Here is an 18,194-nt window from a genome sequence, read left to right as displayed (position 1 = left end):
GGCATGATACTGGACAATTCTTTCACTTTTGTACATGATCCTTCTTCAAATCCTTTCACAATAATCATGTTTTTCTGCAGTCTTCACTCTCTGGTGATCCCTCATAAATTGTTCTTTTAAGTCCATTATCATCTTGATTTCTCTCCAATGAATATACTCCACTTTGACAATCCCCACTCTAAAAAGTAATGTTGAAGATAACATATCCACTGATGTGTAGCATCATGTGTCTATTATAGTGCTTTTGCCTGATGTCTGTTGCTATCTGCAAATTGAACCATTGTCCACTTGAAGCACTAATACTACTGGAACAGAATCTACTATGTTTGCTTATATAAAGACTGTAGCGGTGTTGTCTATCACTGTTCATACTTATTTTGATACGGTCACAGAAGTGTTCTGATTTGCTCTGACAAACTAAAAGGCCACCCAAATTCAACTGAATGAAGCAATTCATGTGGCTTCAGAATACTTCTAGCCGGTACAGAGGTTTCTCTCGGACTATTCATGTACTACTAACTGATATAGCGTGGAAGACTTTTGGCATGTGTTGAGAGTGGACTGGGCTAGACACCCTTCCTGATGGTAATCCTTACAGCATTTGCTGAAACTAAATGGTGAGTATAATCTCATCTACTCTTAATAACTCACCCTGTCTTACTATTGGAATAACTGGTTGTTGCAACGGATTAAAGGATCTCTTCCTTAGGATGCATGTGACTGGGAAGAGCAATTTCACCAGGAAAAATGATGGTATGTGCTATGCAGGCTTGATTATTGACAAGAGAAAAACTGCTTCCTTATATATCCTTCATCCCAGCATCTTCTCAAGCTTTTTTGTCAAAGACCAGCATACTCACAACTGCCCTTATGAAGCATTTATCAATATAGCCTGGCAAAGGTTACTGAAAATGAAACACTACTTATCACCCCACAGACAAGAGAGAAAAGGCAACTCTAACCCTGGTTTAAAAACTATCTAGTTAAAATATCACATCTTATTTCAGTAGTTGGAATTGTTTGAAGACTCCATCTAAATCATTAGCTGAATAATAGTTGTTAATATAAGGCCTTTCTTTTAGTTGGACAAAAGGTAGATTTAGACTAAGTCTGAGTAAGAGGGAAGAGTATAATAAAACAATCCATAGTGATTATTCTGTTGCTGCTTCTGAGCCACATAATGTAGAAAGTACAAATATCAATAGATCAATATTTACTTGCCAGCATGGGACATGGGAAATAGTAGTAGCAGCAGATGTTAGAAAGTGTATTATCAAATATTGAGGTACCTCAATATTTGAGAAAATAAAGAGGACTGTGAAAATATCTACAGACCCCTCACATCCTGGACATAAATTGTTTCAACTTCTACCCTCAAAATGACGCTATAGGGCACTGCACCAGAACAACTAGACACAAGGACATTTTCCTCTCAAATGCCATCACTCTGCTAAACAACTAATTCCAACAACACTGCCAAATTATTTACTAAGACTATTACTATTCTTCCTAGTACCGATCTCTTCCCACTTATGACTATAACCGTGTTGCTTGTATCTTTACAATTTATATCATATCATATTATATTTATATTTTATTTGTCTCCTAGTATGATTTGATTGCTTATTAGTAACCTATGACTATCACTAAACGTTGTATTTTGTGATTTTTGATGAATGTATTTTATTTTTTCCTTTATGTACACTGAGAGCATATACACTAAAGACAAATTCCTTGTGTGTCCAATCACACTTGGCCAATAAAGAATTGTTCTGTTCTATTCTATTCTATTCTATTCTATTCTATTCTATTCTATTCTATTCTATTCTATTCTATACTATTCTATTCCAGCAGTTGCCAACCAGTGGGCCGTAAATATTTGGTGGGCCGCAGAGAAATCTCACCCCCAGAGCACCCCCCCAAAGCAATTAATCCAGGCTGCACAGAAACACAAGTCTGTGCCACCCACATGGCCCGCAGGAACCCTCTCTGCCCACTCACTCCTTACTCGGCAAACTTGCCTGCTAAGTTGCTATTTTTCCTTTTTCCGACCATCAGCTGGGATTTTCTGACCATCATTCCTGCTGTGCAGGGAGATTTAGATTAGCTAGAAAGCAGTAAATGATTGGATTTCTTGCTTTCTTTAGATCTTCGTGGTTAGTCTTTAGATCTTCGGCTATGCTTTTAAGCACAGCCGAACCTCCCTTAGGACTGAAGGTTTTATTATTCAGTGCAGCCTCATGGCAAGCAAATTTTATGTAACAGACTGAGCTAGCCGATGGCAGATAGATAGATCTCTGAATGAATCTGTGATTCTGTGAGCAACTCAATCTGCCTGCCTGCTTTGCCTGATTTTGGGTACAAGTTGCTCTTTTTTAATAAAAAAATTCAATATTTATATAAATATTTATAATATTTACATACAAGCCATGCCCAGCCAGTCACATGACCAAGCCACACCCACAAATTAGGCCATGCCCACAGAACTGGTTAGTGGTCCCTGGGATTTAAAAATATGAGTTGGGTGGTCTCTGAGGTCCAAAAGGTTGGCAACCCCTGTTCTATTCTATTCTATTCTATTCTATTCTATTCTATTCTATTCTATTTGTTGCCACCATGAAAATTCTTGGGTAGCTGATGCAACAGTGAACATTTCATAAGATCTCAGTGGTATGAAGTGACCGGGACAGCCAGAATTCTGAAGCAATCCAGACAATTTACAATAGCACCAGAAATCTTTCTGTACATGTTCACTGACAGCAGAAAAGCAACAAAGAAGCCTTTATCCCAATATGGAAAGGATGTGGAGCACCACAATCACTGCTTAAGCAGCTTGATAAGAGAAATAGAAGAAATCCAGTGACTTTGCCAGAGGACTGTGCCTATATTGAGCAACTATATTATTAGAACTTTAAAACTAGCCAATATACTTGCTTCTTAATATAAGATGCCACTTCATGAATGTTCCCTCCCTTGAAAGAAAATCTGATATACCTTTACTGAACTGCTTTATGAGGTAAAGGAGAAGTATTATAGCTACTTGCCAATTAGGGGACGATGGCAGTAGAATCATCAACTTTGAATAGTTTTAGAAAACTCCCAAAGTAGCTCTACAGGAGGAGATTATTATGGATTAATGTAGGGTATAATATACACAAGTGCTAATTCTGTGGCTCTGCTGTTAAATGAGCACACCCAAATGCTAAATGAAGAGGTGATATTCTTTGTCAGGAAAATAAGGATTATTTTTTTCCAGAAATCTTTGTTACTATACACTCGCTGAGTATGCCAGTACTATATAAGTCATTGGAATAACTTTGAACCAGAGGTATGAGGTGCTCCATTTGGGACTGGAAGTTGCTGCAACAGGAATGACTGTGCAAGCCATGTAATATCCAGAGCCCATGGAGCTTTTCTACCTACAAGAATCAGATATATAACACTTAAAATTGAAAAGAAAATTACTGGACAGCTTGAGTGAAAGAAAACACACAAATTCTTTGAAAAATATAACATTTTCTTTTTTTAAAAAAACTGTTTTTAATAAAATTGACCCAAAGTTTCTACTATAAGTTACTGCTTCATAAAGTCCAGGTTTACATTCTGACCAGTAACCAATTTACAGTGTTTATAAAAACATAATTCACCCCAATCCTGTTATATGAGCTTCCTGTCCAAAAGATTCTCCTTATCAAACGTTGATCTTTTCAGTCATGCATTGATTCATTTATCTACCTACCAATAAACACACATATCTAACCCTAAAACACCACTAACATTCACTTTGATTAACAATCTCAAACTTGTCGATTTTTTGTGTTTCTTCAGATTTGCCTAGCTATTTAAATATTTCCGTATAGCTTTATTAATGGCCCTTTTCAAATGTAACATTTCTCTTTGGCAAAAATATCCCCCACTTAGTAAGCAATATGATTATTAGGAAATGACCCTTCTTTCAAAAAGAGATTGTATCAACCTCACAAAATATGTATTTAGCAAAGCAATAGCGCTTAGATTTATATACTGCTTCACTGTGCTTTACTGCTCTCTCTAAGCAGTTTACAGAGTCAGCCTATTGCCCCCAACAATCTGGGTCTTCATTTTACCAACTTTGGAAGGATGGAAGGCTGAGTCAACCTTGAGGCAGTCAAGATCAAACTCCTGGCAGTTATCACAGTCAGCCTGCAATACTACATTCTAACCACTGCGCCATCATGGCTCCTAATCTAATAAAGGTTTCTATCCTCTAAAACTGAATTAATGATTGGTAACTTTTATATCTACCAGGTAGGTGTATATGCCTAAATCTACATACATATTCATGAATTCTATCCTGTAACAACTTTTGAATCAGATCAAATCATTTTTTGTTCCATAACCTCTTATGTTTTTTTTAAACAGCTGAAAGTTTCCCAAACTCAAAACTGTGTTAATGTTATTAAACTGCACTAACCAAATAAAGTAAAATTTAACATGGCACATAAATGAATGCCATGCTAGAAGCATATTGTAACAGTTTCATGTAGGTATCTCTATTGGCTTTATTACCCTAAGGAACACAAAATATATCACACTCACAGCTGAACAATTCTTAAAAATGCTGAGAACACTGTTTTCTCCATCTATTTTTGGTGCAACTATTTAATAAACTGTATCAAATTAAATTGGGATATGGAACAGGCTACAGGGGAATCCATATTTAAAAACTGTTATTAGATCCTGATGGATTATTTAATGCATAAAATATATCTGCTATATTCCATTCAAACTTTAAGATGGAATATCTCATGCAAAAACTCTTGAATCATAAAGGTAACTAAAGATGCATTAAAAAAGCACCATAATTGTTTATGATTCCATTACACAGTGTTTTCCGAAACATGATTAAGCAATACAAAAGGCTATTTAAGGAAGAAAACCTCAAACACCTTGATTTTTTTTTCCAGTTTCCTATTCATGACCTTTTCTCTTCAAGAAATTGAACTCTAGAAAGTACATTATTTTTAATATTACTGATACAATTGTTGTTCAGAAAATAAATTTGGGGAAAGAAGTTTGAAGATAGGAAGGAATAATTAAATACCCATGTAGTATGGTCCAGATTGTAGAATCTGAGCTTACTTTGGTTAATAAAGAAATAATTGTGTGCTATACTTAAGACAATGGTGTTTAAGCACAAACTTCCAGCAATAGAATATTCTGCTTCTCTGCTATTTGACATCAATTAAACTATCCGAAGCTCAGTTTATACTTTTGGCAGTTAAGCTTTAAACTCTTTTTTTCTGAATGATCTATTTTAGGTAAATAGAACATCCAGAGGTAAGAAAGTTACATGTATCATGATTCCTTAAACAACAATTTTCTAAGAGTCACTATATCAATCATGTAAGTTTAGTATTAGTTTTCACAACATGTAAACATTTTCAATCAAGGATCTTTCTTAGTCATCCTAATACTGGGGCAAAACATAAGTTGGTCTTAAGAGATTGAGACATTATCTCTCTTAATTGTTTATAATATAGTGTCAAGATTTTCTAACACGGTGGCATGTCACATTTTTTAAGGATATGTGTACCTGTTCTACCTAGAAGGGCTTATGGCAGTAGTTCTCAACCTGTGGTCCGTGACCCCTGGGGGTCACAATTTCATCCCAGGGGGTCTGTGAAGGCTTGAAGAAATGTTATGATTTAAATCCTGAGCTTACCCTTGGTGGTCCATGGCCACAAAAAGTATTTAAAGGGCTCTGTAGTGAAGAAAAGGTTGAGAAGCCCTGGCTTATGGTATGCATTGTTTCAAAATGCACACAAACTCTTCTAAAGACTGAAGGCTGATAATGAAATCAGTATAATACAGATATCATTGGAATGATGTACATACTAAAGAAAGCATTCTATTTATGGTTTTATGTTCTTCTATTATGGATAATAGCAAGAAGAATAAAATTCAGTCTGTGACATTAAAATCCAGATATGCTGGTAAGCAAATCTAGATATATTTTATAGCATATATCTATAATGCACCATTTTATGGGGATGCAAGCATGTATTTGTGTTTTATTTTAATAAACTCTGCAGTCACTAAAATTATGATTTAAATAATGTGTATATTTTCCTACTTATACCTGGTGCTGAAAGACCAAGAAGGGATCCTTCTTAAAATAAACATGGTTTTATTTAGACTGACATTGTGATATTTCAAATGGACCAAAATAGTATCATACCTTTAATCTTCAGTTTAAAAATAAGGGCATATTCAAATGCTTTAAGTATTCTGATTAAAAATGCTAAAATAGTATCAGCAGTATTTATTAATTAATCAAATTTATATTTGAATTTGTTTCTGCAGTACTTAGTTCAATAATAATTGGATAGCAACATTATCAACTGTGGAGTGTGCAGGAAAAATAATGGGACTCTATTGTTTGTTTGTTTTCAGCCTATCTATGCAAGAGTACAAAGACAAAAATGAACATACAAAATCTTCCAGATCAGGGAAATCATTTAAAAAAGTCATTTGGAAAACAGTAGACTGCAAAAATTTTAATTGTCACTAACTCTTTTAAGGGATCAAAGTGGGGAAGCAAATATGAAATTGTGTTATTTCAGATTTAACAATAAACAAATATTGTGTAGTCATTCTTATTGAAAGGGTTGTATAAAACTTGCAAGTATGAAAGGTCTAGATATATATAATATTTTTGTTATTACATTTACTTTTCTTTTCCAACTTTCCTTTTCCTATTTTTTTCTCTTCTGTTTCATTACATAAATATGGGCTAAAAGGTTTTTTTTTAATGAATAATCCAGCTGCTGTGCCATATATGGATTTTTTACACCTGGGATTATTGTTATTACATGGCTAATTTTATTAGCTCATGCAGAACCCTATCTACAGCCTATATGACATCAGAAAACCATCAAACCATTTTTTTTCATTCCTATCCTATCCATACCTTCATACTTAAAACTGCAGGAGGGATTCAGTATTAAAAAGCAAGCAAACCCTCACGGGAATTGAGGTTTCTAATACCCAACACCATTGCTCCGTTGAAGAATTCTGGCATTGAGTGATAAATTCTGACATCTTCATGCAGTAATTTAATAGATTCTAAATTCAATCCTTTGGCTCTTGAACAAAAGGCAATTAAAAAAAAGTTTGCCTTTTCAACTTTGACCCATTTCTACCTCTTCTAGTCTCCTCCTTTGCTCTTTCTGCTGTTCAATGCGCTTTTGTCTCTCTGCCAGCAGCTGCCGCTTGTATTCCTCCTGCTCGCGGAGCTGCTGTTCCTGTAGCAGCTGTTGCCTCCGAAGAGCCTCAGAACGCTCCTTGTTTTCCTGCTGCAATCTCAGGAAGTCACGTCTGAGGGTAGATTCTCCGGGCACATTAACAATAGAACTGCATGAGAAAAAAAGGTTAAGTCTAAGCAAATAACTCAGCAAAGGTTGGAAACTTTTTTATTTTTACATCTTCCATATTTTTCTTACAAACACTAGAAGTACTTGTTGGAATCATGGCAGAGAAAAACAAGAGAGTCAAACCAGCAGAAAACAAACCTCCTCATTTTTGTTTAGAAATTTGGATGTTCAAAACTTAGAAAAGGATGACAGAAAAATGTCTGAATTTTAGTATTTAACAGGTACAGGTAGTCCTCAACTTACAACCCTAATTGAGCCCAAATTTTCTATTGCTAAGTGACACTGCTAAGTGAGTTTTATCCCATTTTATGACCTTTCTTGCCACAGTTGTTAAGTTAATTAAGATTGTTGTTAAGTGAATCTGGCTTCCCCATTGACTTTGCTTGTCAGAAAGTCACAGAAGGTGATCATATGATTCCTGGACATAGAACTATCATAAATATGAAGCGGTTGCCAAGCATCTTAATTTTGATCACATGACCATTGGGATGCTATAGCAGTCCTAAATGTGGAAAACAGTCATAAGTCACATTTTCAGTGCCTTTGTAACTTTGATTATGTAGTATTGGGAAACTCTGTGTTTTGACTATTTATTGTGCCTCAAGTTAAGTTCTCCAGACATATACAAGGTCTGAGCAGTCAAGATCTTCCTGCTGAGAAATCAAAGATTTACTTAGTTCTTAACTTATGACTGTAATTGAGCCTAGAATTACAGTCATAATTATGTGGCCATAAAGTTGAAGCATCCAAATAATTTTCCAGCACTTTTCACTGTAGTTGTGAAACAAATGTGGCAATCATTAAGCAAACCCATTCATTTGAATGAGCATTTAAATGAATCAGTAAAAAACATCATTAATTGTGATCATGTGACACACAACACGCCACCAGTCATAATTCTGACCTGCATGATATGCTGTCACATGAGAGGGATCAATTACAATAGCCACAAACATCCATTCTACGGCCATTGTAGCTTTGACTAGTCATAAAACAACCAATCATTAAATAATGGCTCCTTGTATAGCTCCTTATAGAGAAGATTGCATTGAAGATATTGAAGAAAGATATTGAGATAATCATAATATGGTTCTCACCAGCCCAATATCACAATTACATTACCTTGGCTCTCCTTCTTGTTCAGGCACTTCCTCCTCCTCTTCTTCACTTCCACTATATTCATATTCTGTTTCATCTGACAGAAATTGAAAATAAAGAGTTATGACAACAAATCTCTTAAAGCAAATTCCATGAAAAGTAATTTTGTTCACAAATAAGTCTTAAAAGCTTTCAGGAATAATATGAGTTTAAAATCTATAGAATTCTTATAAAAAAGTGCTTTAGTATGGTTTCCTTATGAACTATAAAAGGCCCAGAAACTCACACCAAGTCATTTAGGCAACTATTATTAAAGTTGATATTTAAGACTTCGCTGTTCTATGTTATTACATGATAGTGCTACTTTTCAGGTTCATCAGTATAGTTCACATAGAATAGTCTACATCAGGGGTGTCCAACCTTGGCAACTTTAAAACTTGTGGACTTCAACTCCCAGAATTCCTCAGCCAGCTTTGCTGGCTGAGGAATTCTGGGAGTTGAAGTCCACAAGTCTTAAAGTTGCCAAGGTTGGACACCCCTGGTCTACATCAAGGGAATAGTCAGCATTCTTGCCCTTATTTAAATATTAAAATTTTATACTGGCCCTTATTTAAATATTACAGCAAGTAAGACAACTCTCTTAACACAGGATTGAAAGCTAGGTTCTTCATATGCAAAGTATTAGTACCCATCAGTTTTTTTAACCTTCTATATAAACAGTAAACATCCACACCAAACAATTTTCACAATTCCTTTTCTGTTTCCAAAGCAGTCTGCCATAGTGCCAGAAGTGAGGCTGGGTGGAAAAAGTACTTATCAGAACTCACAACATTGTATGCAGTTTCCATGTATACAGTTTATTTTGATGGTATATAATTAGTCTACCATATACAGAATCCATTGTACTGTTTGCGGAGTTCACATTGCATAAAAATTCTTTTGAATTTTCAATACTGGCTTAACTTTTACTTTTTCTTCTGATTCCCTTTCTGTCCCCTTTTTGTTTCCACCTATGTTGTAAAAGAACTGCTGTCTTTATTTTTTAATTAATTAGTATATAATTAGCATAGTCTCACATTCTATATATACAGAAATGTGGTTCTACTTTCAAAAATAAAACATACCTTTCTCTCCTCTCTTCTTCCTGGTTCTGTCTATATGATCTTTAAGCTGGATTCTAACTTGTCTTTCATTTGGTTGATCACGTATAAATGGATGTTTTAACAACTGCTCTGTAGAAGGTCGTTGCATATAATTTTTTACTAAACAGCCTTCTATAAAACTAAAAAACTTCTTTGACCTGAGCAAAAAAAAAATCATATATGTCAGCTATTTGGGAAAGTACGGATTTATTAATTAAGAATCCTCTATATGATAAACACTATATTTAACATTTACAAATTTTAGAACAACTAGCACTACAGTCCACATGCCGGGATTCAAATATCTTGCTTATAATTGACAAATAAAGAAATGTTAAGATGTCAAGAGAGGGTAATCTTAATTATATTGAAAACCACTCCTTGTGACAAGTCCTTGGAGATATTGTTCACAGTACTGAAGGAAAAAAATATGGAAGAACAGACAGCTTAGCAAAATTGGAGCTCCCTTGAGTCTGGGTCAAGCTAATTGAGCATGATTTAAAAAAGAATCTGTGAAATTATTACAGAGTGAATTAATTTTGTGAGTAAAATAGTCATGTATGTATGTAAAGTATGTATGTATGAATGTATGTACGTAGTAAGAGTTGGTGTTTTCCTAATCAGGCTGAACTTAAAAATTACATAGGCTAAATAGCAGAATGTGTATAAGCAATATACATGCACCAAATGAAATTATCTTCCAAGTATTGGAAAAATAAACCCTCTCTCAAAAGAAATATTGTATTAGTCCAACTATATTGTTTTCATTGTGTCTATATTTTACTGTATATACTATGTTACTTTACAACCTATTTTAAGTAAATACATAAAAATAGTCCTCGACTGAAGACCACAACGGAGCCCAAAATTTCTGTTGCTAAATGAAAGTTATTAAATGAATTTTGCCCTGGTTTGCCACCTTCCTTGCCACAATTGTTAAGTGAATCATTGTAGTTGTTAAATTAATAACATGTTTTTTAAGTGAATCTGGCTTCCCCATTGAATTTGCTCATAAAAAGGTTGCAAAAGGGAATCACATGGCCTGGGACACTGCAAAACCGTCATAAATATGAGTCAGTTGCCAAACTGAATTTTGATCACATGACTATGTAATGATTGTAAGTGTGAAAAAAAGTCATGAGTCAGTTTTTTCAGTACTGTTGTAACTTTGAACAGTCACTAAATGAACTATCGAAGACTACTTGTACATGTCTATAAAGTCATTACTATATGTTGGTTACTGCAAATCGTGCTTGCTTACTAATGAAAAAGAATTCTTGGGTTAAAGAGCAGCAGAATAGTTAAGTACAATTCCTTTGAAAGGATGACCATTTTTTGCATTAAACTAGAGTGCTTGAGTCAAATATTACCAGCCTTTCAACTTTCTGCTTAAACTGATTAAATGAACTATTCCTAGTCCTAAGGGAAAAAAGGAAGCATCTCAACTTCGTATCTGAGTATTTTACAGTGAACTTAGTATTCATTTCAGTCTTCAAATAAATTCACACTATTTTTAATATAATATTTAAAATTCAGCAAACTCTATTTGTTGTCAAGGTTAAAATTCACCAAAATTCTGGGTTTAATTCTCCAGTGAAAATTAATGTTGCAAATTGTATAAAAGCAGCTCTACTATAAAAATATGCCAGCAGGCTTAACAATTTTCCTTCAGCTGGAAAGAAGAGTAACTACTCTTTATCTCATTTGTAATAATGATAGTGAAAGCCTCACACATTTTAACAAAGCAATGTTCAAACTAAAAATCAGTGACATTCTTATTCTGTTTACTCTATTTTAGATAAAAAAATTAAGATAATTTCTATTAAGAAATTATAATGAATGAACTATCTGTTAGCATGGCACTATTTAGTAATAATTTGTTTTGAGCATTATAAATGAAAGTTATTTACCATACTTTGCACCAACCACTCATTCTTTCTCCATCTAATCTAACTTGCCCTGCCCTGTGATTCTGGAAGAATGCAAAAGGCAAGTATCTGTTATCTGTCCGTCTCTCTGTTTGTGTTTGTGTGTGTCTGAGTGAGTGACTGAAAATGTCAAATTCGCATATCCATTTCTGAATATATATGCTCAGGTTCACTAGCATAGAAATATTATTTTATTTCTCTGTAGATTGCTTTTTACAAAGGTAAAGGTTTCCCCTGTCCAATTGTGTCTGACTCTATGAGGTCGTGATCATCTCTGTTTCTTAGCGGAGGAACATTGAAGGAACATTGTCTGAGAACATTTCTGTGGTCATGTGGCCAGCATGACTACACACCAAGGCGCATGGAATACTATTACCTTCCCACCAAAGTGGTACCTATTTATCTAGTCACATTCGCATTCTTTCAAACTTCTAAGTGGACAGGAGCTTGGGACAGGAGAAAAGGGAACTAGCCTGACATATGGTACTCGGGTCTTGAATCTGGACTGTTACTTTCCAGCTCACAAGTTCAGTGTCTTTAACTGCTGAGCCATCACATCCCCTTAAGTATGTAAAGAAAGTTCTATCGTGTGAATGAAATTGCTGTGGCAAAATCAGAGAAAAAAGCAACCACTTCAATAAATCCTACATACCATTTCTTGGACTTTAGCCGTGGAGGAGGATTTCTGGGAATAAGAAACAGGGCTCTCATTGGATGCATATCACAAAGAGCTAAAAAAAAAATTAAAAAGTTTCATAGTTGATTTTTCAGCTCTATCGTATTATTGAATAATATCTACATATATTTAACATTGTAAATTAAGCAATGATGGGATTATGACAAGAGCAAAAGATTATAAAAATAATAGTCCTGACAACCGTAGATCAAAGAGCGGATAGAATCGTGTTTATGCTGAGAGAGGTGCTGTGATTTCAGAGACACCATCTGTTCTATAAAATGCCTTAGAGCTAAGTATAACAATTACCTCTTCACATAGCCCCTGGAAATTAGAGACCAAACACTCATTTCCTTTGAAAAACAGTATATAAGGGATTTGCCATGTGCAATAAGCTCTGTGGCATTCTATAAGCATTAAACATTAAGTCTGCTAATAACATAAAATCAGGAATCTAATAGCACCTTTTCTGACTAACAAACTTTCTTCAAAGCCATAAGCTGCTGTCATCAGATGACGGGTATCATCAAGCAATGTTGGTCATCAAGCAATGTTGAACTGACATACATAAAACATTTCAGGCAATCTCTCAAGGTCTCAACTGCCCACTATATATTTTTTAATGCAATTGTTAATTGATAAGGTAACTGTAACTTTTCCATAGGAAACATACATGTGTATAACTGAACTATCCTCCCATCCTTCTCCCCCTCATATCTTACATGTTTTCAATTCTACATCAATCCAGACATTCCATGCATTTGGTTGAAGTGAGAGTTCATGCTTTTAAATAAAATGTGTTAGTTGGAAAAGTTGCTACCAGATTCCGCCTCTTTTGCCACACAGACCAGCACAGCCTTTTTCTTATAATGAGTAATAGTGTTAACTGTCTCAGAATCAAATACCTCATAAGAATTTTTACATGGATTCAATATCAATTCAATAACTGTACTCAAGGGTTTGTTCTGTTGTTTGATCTCTATTGGTTTAGTACAATCACTGCAAAATGAGGCTTTGTCACAACTGCTTAATAATTTTTGTTTATTTTTTCTACCTGAGGGTGGAAAGATCATTGCAGTCCAAATTTTCCAAGGGTACATTTAGAATACAAAGAGTAATTCAAAGAATAGGCTGCATTTTTGAAATCAGATAATTAAACAATATATATGTATTACTTACGGGGAGCGCCTTCTGCCATCTCAATGGCCGTAATGCCGCATGACCAAAGGTCACTCTACAAAGACAGACCGTATGTTAGCAAACACATCCACTTTTCTTTCTTTCAGTCAATTATAGCTCATATATTATAAAGGAAAGACTGGAATTACAAAAAAACCCCAGTTTTTAAATAGTTTCAGTTTTTTTACAATTTGACTCTGAAAAAATAATTAACATGTGTTATTTACCTATGTAAATATACAAAATTGAAGTAACTTATGAAGGACAATGTCTAGCATCTTTGCAGATGAAATCTCTTCTACTTCAAAGTTTATATTTCTTTTTTTTTGTTTTCTTTTTACAAATAATGCAAATATTTGTATTCACATGTTTTCATATAGATTTCCTATGTATTTGGAAAGGAAAAACAGCACTTTTCTAACCATGGATATAACATTTCTGTAAATTCTGTATCTTTCGGCTATATTTTTCTAGCAGATGTTTTTCTGATGTTCTGGATATGCAATTACTTAGAAACCAAAACCAAATTGATGGCAGTTGCATCAACAGGAAAGCAAAGATTGTGCAAAATTAAACTACTAGGACATCAAGTGCATTGTAAAACACTCAAGAACACTACTATAAAAAGCTCATAAGTCTTTGCCAATATGTTGCTTGTTCTATTTCAAACTAAATGTAAAAATAAATTTCAGAGTACAAGATTCAAGATTGTGGGCATGCTGCTCCTCAGTAGCCTACTAAGTTTTAAACTAGTAAGTCTCCTAAAACATGAACTCTATTTAAAGAAAAGTTTGAAAATGTTTATCAGATGTGAAACAATGCAAAGCCTCTTATTTCCAATGCAGACATAGCCAATAATAGATTACACCTTGAAGGCGAATATACAGTCAATTAATAGTAATGAGCAAACACCAGTGGTGGGATTCTACCAGTTCGGCCTGGTTCAGGTGAACCAGTAGTAAAAAATGATACCGTTCGCCGAACCAGCAGTCAAAAAAAAAAGAGCTACTGGTTCAGTTGAACCAGAATTTTGGGTGTGGAGGGCGGGCCCGCACTCTATTTTGCCTTTTTGGGCCTCAGGAAGCCTCCTGGGAGCAAAAAAGCCCCCCCGCCAGGACGTTTCCCTGAGGCCCAGGAGGCAAACAAAAAACAAAAACCCAGAGGCGGGGGGGGGGTGTGCTGCACAAAAAAGAAGCCACACCCACCTAGCTGTGCCCACAGAACCGGTAGTAAAAAATATTTGTATCTTACCCTTGGCAAACACTGGGGAAGGAAGGAAGGAAGGAAGGAAGGAAGGAAGGAAGGAAGGAAGGAAGGAAGGAAGGAAGGAAGGAAGGAAGGAAGGAAGGAAGGAAGGAAGGAAGGAAGACTATTTCTTTATTCCAATACTAACATGGGAATTTTTAACAGGCTGCACACAGTTTTCCTCAAACTAGTACCACTGAAATAAGCTGGCCTGTAACTCCTATCACACCCGACCAGTATGACTAAATTAAGGAAAATTTGTATCCTTCAGTCAGAAGGTTTAATTTAATTTTACTTCTATCTGTCTTATTCTTATTGGCATTTCAGGACTGAAAAAATAAAGAAACTATCTGTCAACACAGATATGAAGAACAGCTGGAAACAACTGTATCTCAAACTATAGTTCTTTTATGAAATCTAACAGGTATTGCAATAAAATATCCCCTTTTTCATTATTTCTAATGAAATCAATTTTGTATCAATGATCTCCATATTTATCCTGTGCTGTACGACAAGCCATTCAGTTATAAACAGTTGATATAATCTCCAATGTTATTAATCTTCTGTCCCTCTTATTTACATTCATGCACAGTCAAAATATTAATTATTATAAGATCATATTCCCCAAGGTTCTGAAATATTTCAAGCTCCTCAGCAAGATGAAAACTTTGTTCTAGAATTGAAAACATTAAATACTGAGTTATCTTTTTTCCCACTGGTTTTATACGATAAAGCTCAAACATTTCATGTTATTTAAATGGATTTAAAATTTAATGTTTGAATATTCCACATGATTCAGCTGTACAACCACAGATTGATTTTTAGGGTCACTTAATCCCAGCTAGTTAGGATTAGTGTTTAAAAATACTGAACTAAAAATGGGAAGATTCCCATTTTTGAGTTCTTATTCTGTGAGTTCTTATTCTGACCTAGACATGGAGTGACTTCTTTTCAGCCAGTTGCTTTTTTTACAAGGCAAGAGCAAACCACTTTGAAAAATGGCACCAAGAAAATTGTGTAAATTTGCTAAGTAGTCCACAGGAGTCAAGCTGATTCAAAAGCCCACACATAAACCAAGTAGGAGTTTAGGCTTCTGCTGTTTGAAAGGAAAATGATACCTAAGAAGGAGCATTTGCTCTCTGTCTCAGCATGATTTGAGAGGAGGCACCAAATAATCTCTTGACTGGTGTGGCCCTTGAATCCAAAAATATTATCTTTTCTGTTTCCTACAACAGAACTACTAAAAAAACTAGCAACATTTAATATCTAAAACAATAAGCTTTGACACTGTAACAGTAATACACAGAATTATTTAAGTATTTGAGATTATCAGGTGTCATCTAAGATATATTAAGTTATGTTGGGTTATCTTGCTCCTCAATTTAAAGAGAAAACTTCCCTAGTCAAAAGAAGGAATATAATGCTTTTCTTAGAAAATCTTAATGATTATTTATGAAATAAAGAAATTTGTTTACAAAACTAATGGATGAAAGTACAGGAAATACAACACAATTATTAATATTTTTCTTACTCGATAATCATACGTTGCATCTGGATTTTCATCACAGGCAATAACTTCTGGAGCCATCCAATAAGGTGTCCCAATAAAAGTATTTCTTCTACCAACTGTCCTGTCCAGCTGAGCGCTAACACCAAAATCCACTATATTGAAATAGAAGAAATGGAGTATTAAACACATGAAAATAAGTTATCAAGGATTACTTGAGGCAATCTTGTGCAATTATAATGAATTAATACAAGCCAAGCAATCTATGAAATATTGAAGCAAATGAAATGCCATTAAAATGTATGCAATTCATCATATTTTTCATTGTAAGATATTTTTCATCAAACCCAGCCTTTGTATTAAAGATTGAAACAATACAATACTCAAAGACAATTGAACTATGTCACAATAAACGGTAAGGGAATTTGGGGGGTGGAAAGAAAGTAACAATATGCTAGAAAGCATACATACAAATCTAGAAAATTTCTTTATGCCACATTTATTATCTTTAGGCTACTTTTGATATAGTATCTAAATGATGGTGTAAACTTAAATACACTATAACAGACAAACAACTGCTTCTGCTGCTCACTAAAATTCATGAGAACGTAAGATTGAAGCAATAATTCTGCCACTGACTTCCACTGGTCTTAAAAGAGACCACTGGTCTTAAAAGATCACTTATGAATAATTATATTGAGGAGAAATTAATAATAAATTATTCCAAGACCAAGATTCTCACTCTCTAAATGCCATTAAGCACAGTTTATCCTATCTATCGATCGATTGATCTATGAAAATATATTTCATAAATTCATTGAAGTTACAGGAACCTGGGGTGGGGATGAGTGACCATAGAATATTGGAATTCAACATTATGCAAGCACAAGTAATAGAAAAAAAGGTCACTACACTCTTGGACTTCAAGATAGCTAATTTCAATAAATTTAAAGCAAGACTGAGAAAAATTCCATGAATGAGAATCTTCAAGGGGAAAACAACCCAAGAAGCTTTGGAAACTTTGAAAAGTGAGATTATAAAAACTTAGCACAATTCCAATGAAGAAAAAAAATAAGGAATCTTGAAAGAAACCAGCATGGCTACACAAAGAATTTTCTGATATATTGAAAGACAAAAAGGGCAAGTATGAAAAGTGGGAAGAGAGATACAAAACTAAGGCAGAAAATCAGCAAATAGACTGAATCTGCACAGATGAAGTCAGCAAAGCTAAAGCTCAAAATGAACTAAGCCTTGCAACAAAAGTCAACAACAATAATAAAAAAAGCTTCTTTCAACATGTAAAAAATAAGAAAAAAGTCAAGGAAATGATTGAGCAGCAAAGAGAAAGGAAGCTGCTTAACTCATTTTTTGCATTTGTTTTTACACAAAAGGAAAAAAACAACAGTCCAATCTATAAAAATACTGTAAAATGCAGTTTAGGAATGCAAGTCAAAATAACACCCCCACCCCACAAAAAAATGACAAAAGACCACTTATTCAAATCACTAGGACCAGATGAGTTACATCCCAACGTTCTGAAGAAATTGGCAGATGTCATCTCAGAACCACTGAACTATATCTTTCTAAGTTCCTAGAGCACAATGAAACTACGTGATGACTGGGAAAGAGCTGATGTAGTTCTCATCTTTTTAAGAAAATGTTGCAGGAAATTACAGACCTATCATCCTGACATAAATAGCTGGGAAGATCCTGGAAAAGATAATTCAAGCAAGGAATCTGTGAACACCTAGAAGCAAACAAAATCATAACCAGAAACCAATATGGGTTTCTCAAAAACAGATCATGCCAGACAAATCTTATTGCATTCTTTGACAAAGTGACAAAATTAGTGGACCAGCAAAATGTTCTAGATATAACTTACTTGGACTTCAGTAAGGCATTTCATAAAGTACACAAAACCAACTACTTTGTAAAATAGAAAAAAGTGGGTTAGACAGCATCACCACCACAGGTGGATTCATAACTGGCTGACCAACTGCATTC

The 18,194-nt window shown here is 34.5% G+C and overlaps 1 protein-coding gene across 4 annotated transcripts in view; it reads right to left on the bottom strand.

Moving 5' to 3' along the window:
- MAP4K4 (mitogen-activated protein kinase kinase kinase kinase 4) overlaps positions 1–18,194 on the bottom strand; it is a 151,562-nt gene that overhangs the window by 40,437 nt on the left and 92,931 nt on the right. For all 4 annotated transcript variants that reach the window (XM_026707379.2, XM_026707383.2, XM_026707384.2 and 1 more), the window contains exons 7-12: positions 16,215–16,345; positions 13,439–13,493; positions 12,236–12,314; positions 9,638–9,813; positions 8,538–8,610; positions 7,185–7,395 (exon numbers count right to left, since the gene is read on the bottom strand). In XM_026707379.2, the coding sequence (XP_026563164.1) occupies positions 7,185–7,395; positions 8,538–8,610; positions 9,638–9,813; positions 12,236–12,314; positions 13,439–13,493; positions 16,215–16,345 (725 nt within the window). The remainder of the gene's footprint in view (positions 1–7,184; positions 7,396–8,537; positions 8,611–9,637; positions 9,814–12,235; positions 12,315–13,438; positions 13,494–16,214; positions 16,346–18,194) is intronic.

Source organism: Pseudonaja textilis, chromosome 8, assembly GCF_049901715.1.
Source record: "Pseudonaja textilis isolate UNSWEBS1 chromosome 8, rPseTex1.2, whole genome shotgun sequence".
NCBI classification, from domain to species: domain Eukaryota; kingdom Metazoa; phylum Chordata; class Lepidosauria; order Squamata; family Elapidae; genus Pseudonaja; species Pseudonaja textilis.
This window is presented reverse-complemented; position numbering and strand designations above follow the sequence as displayed.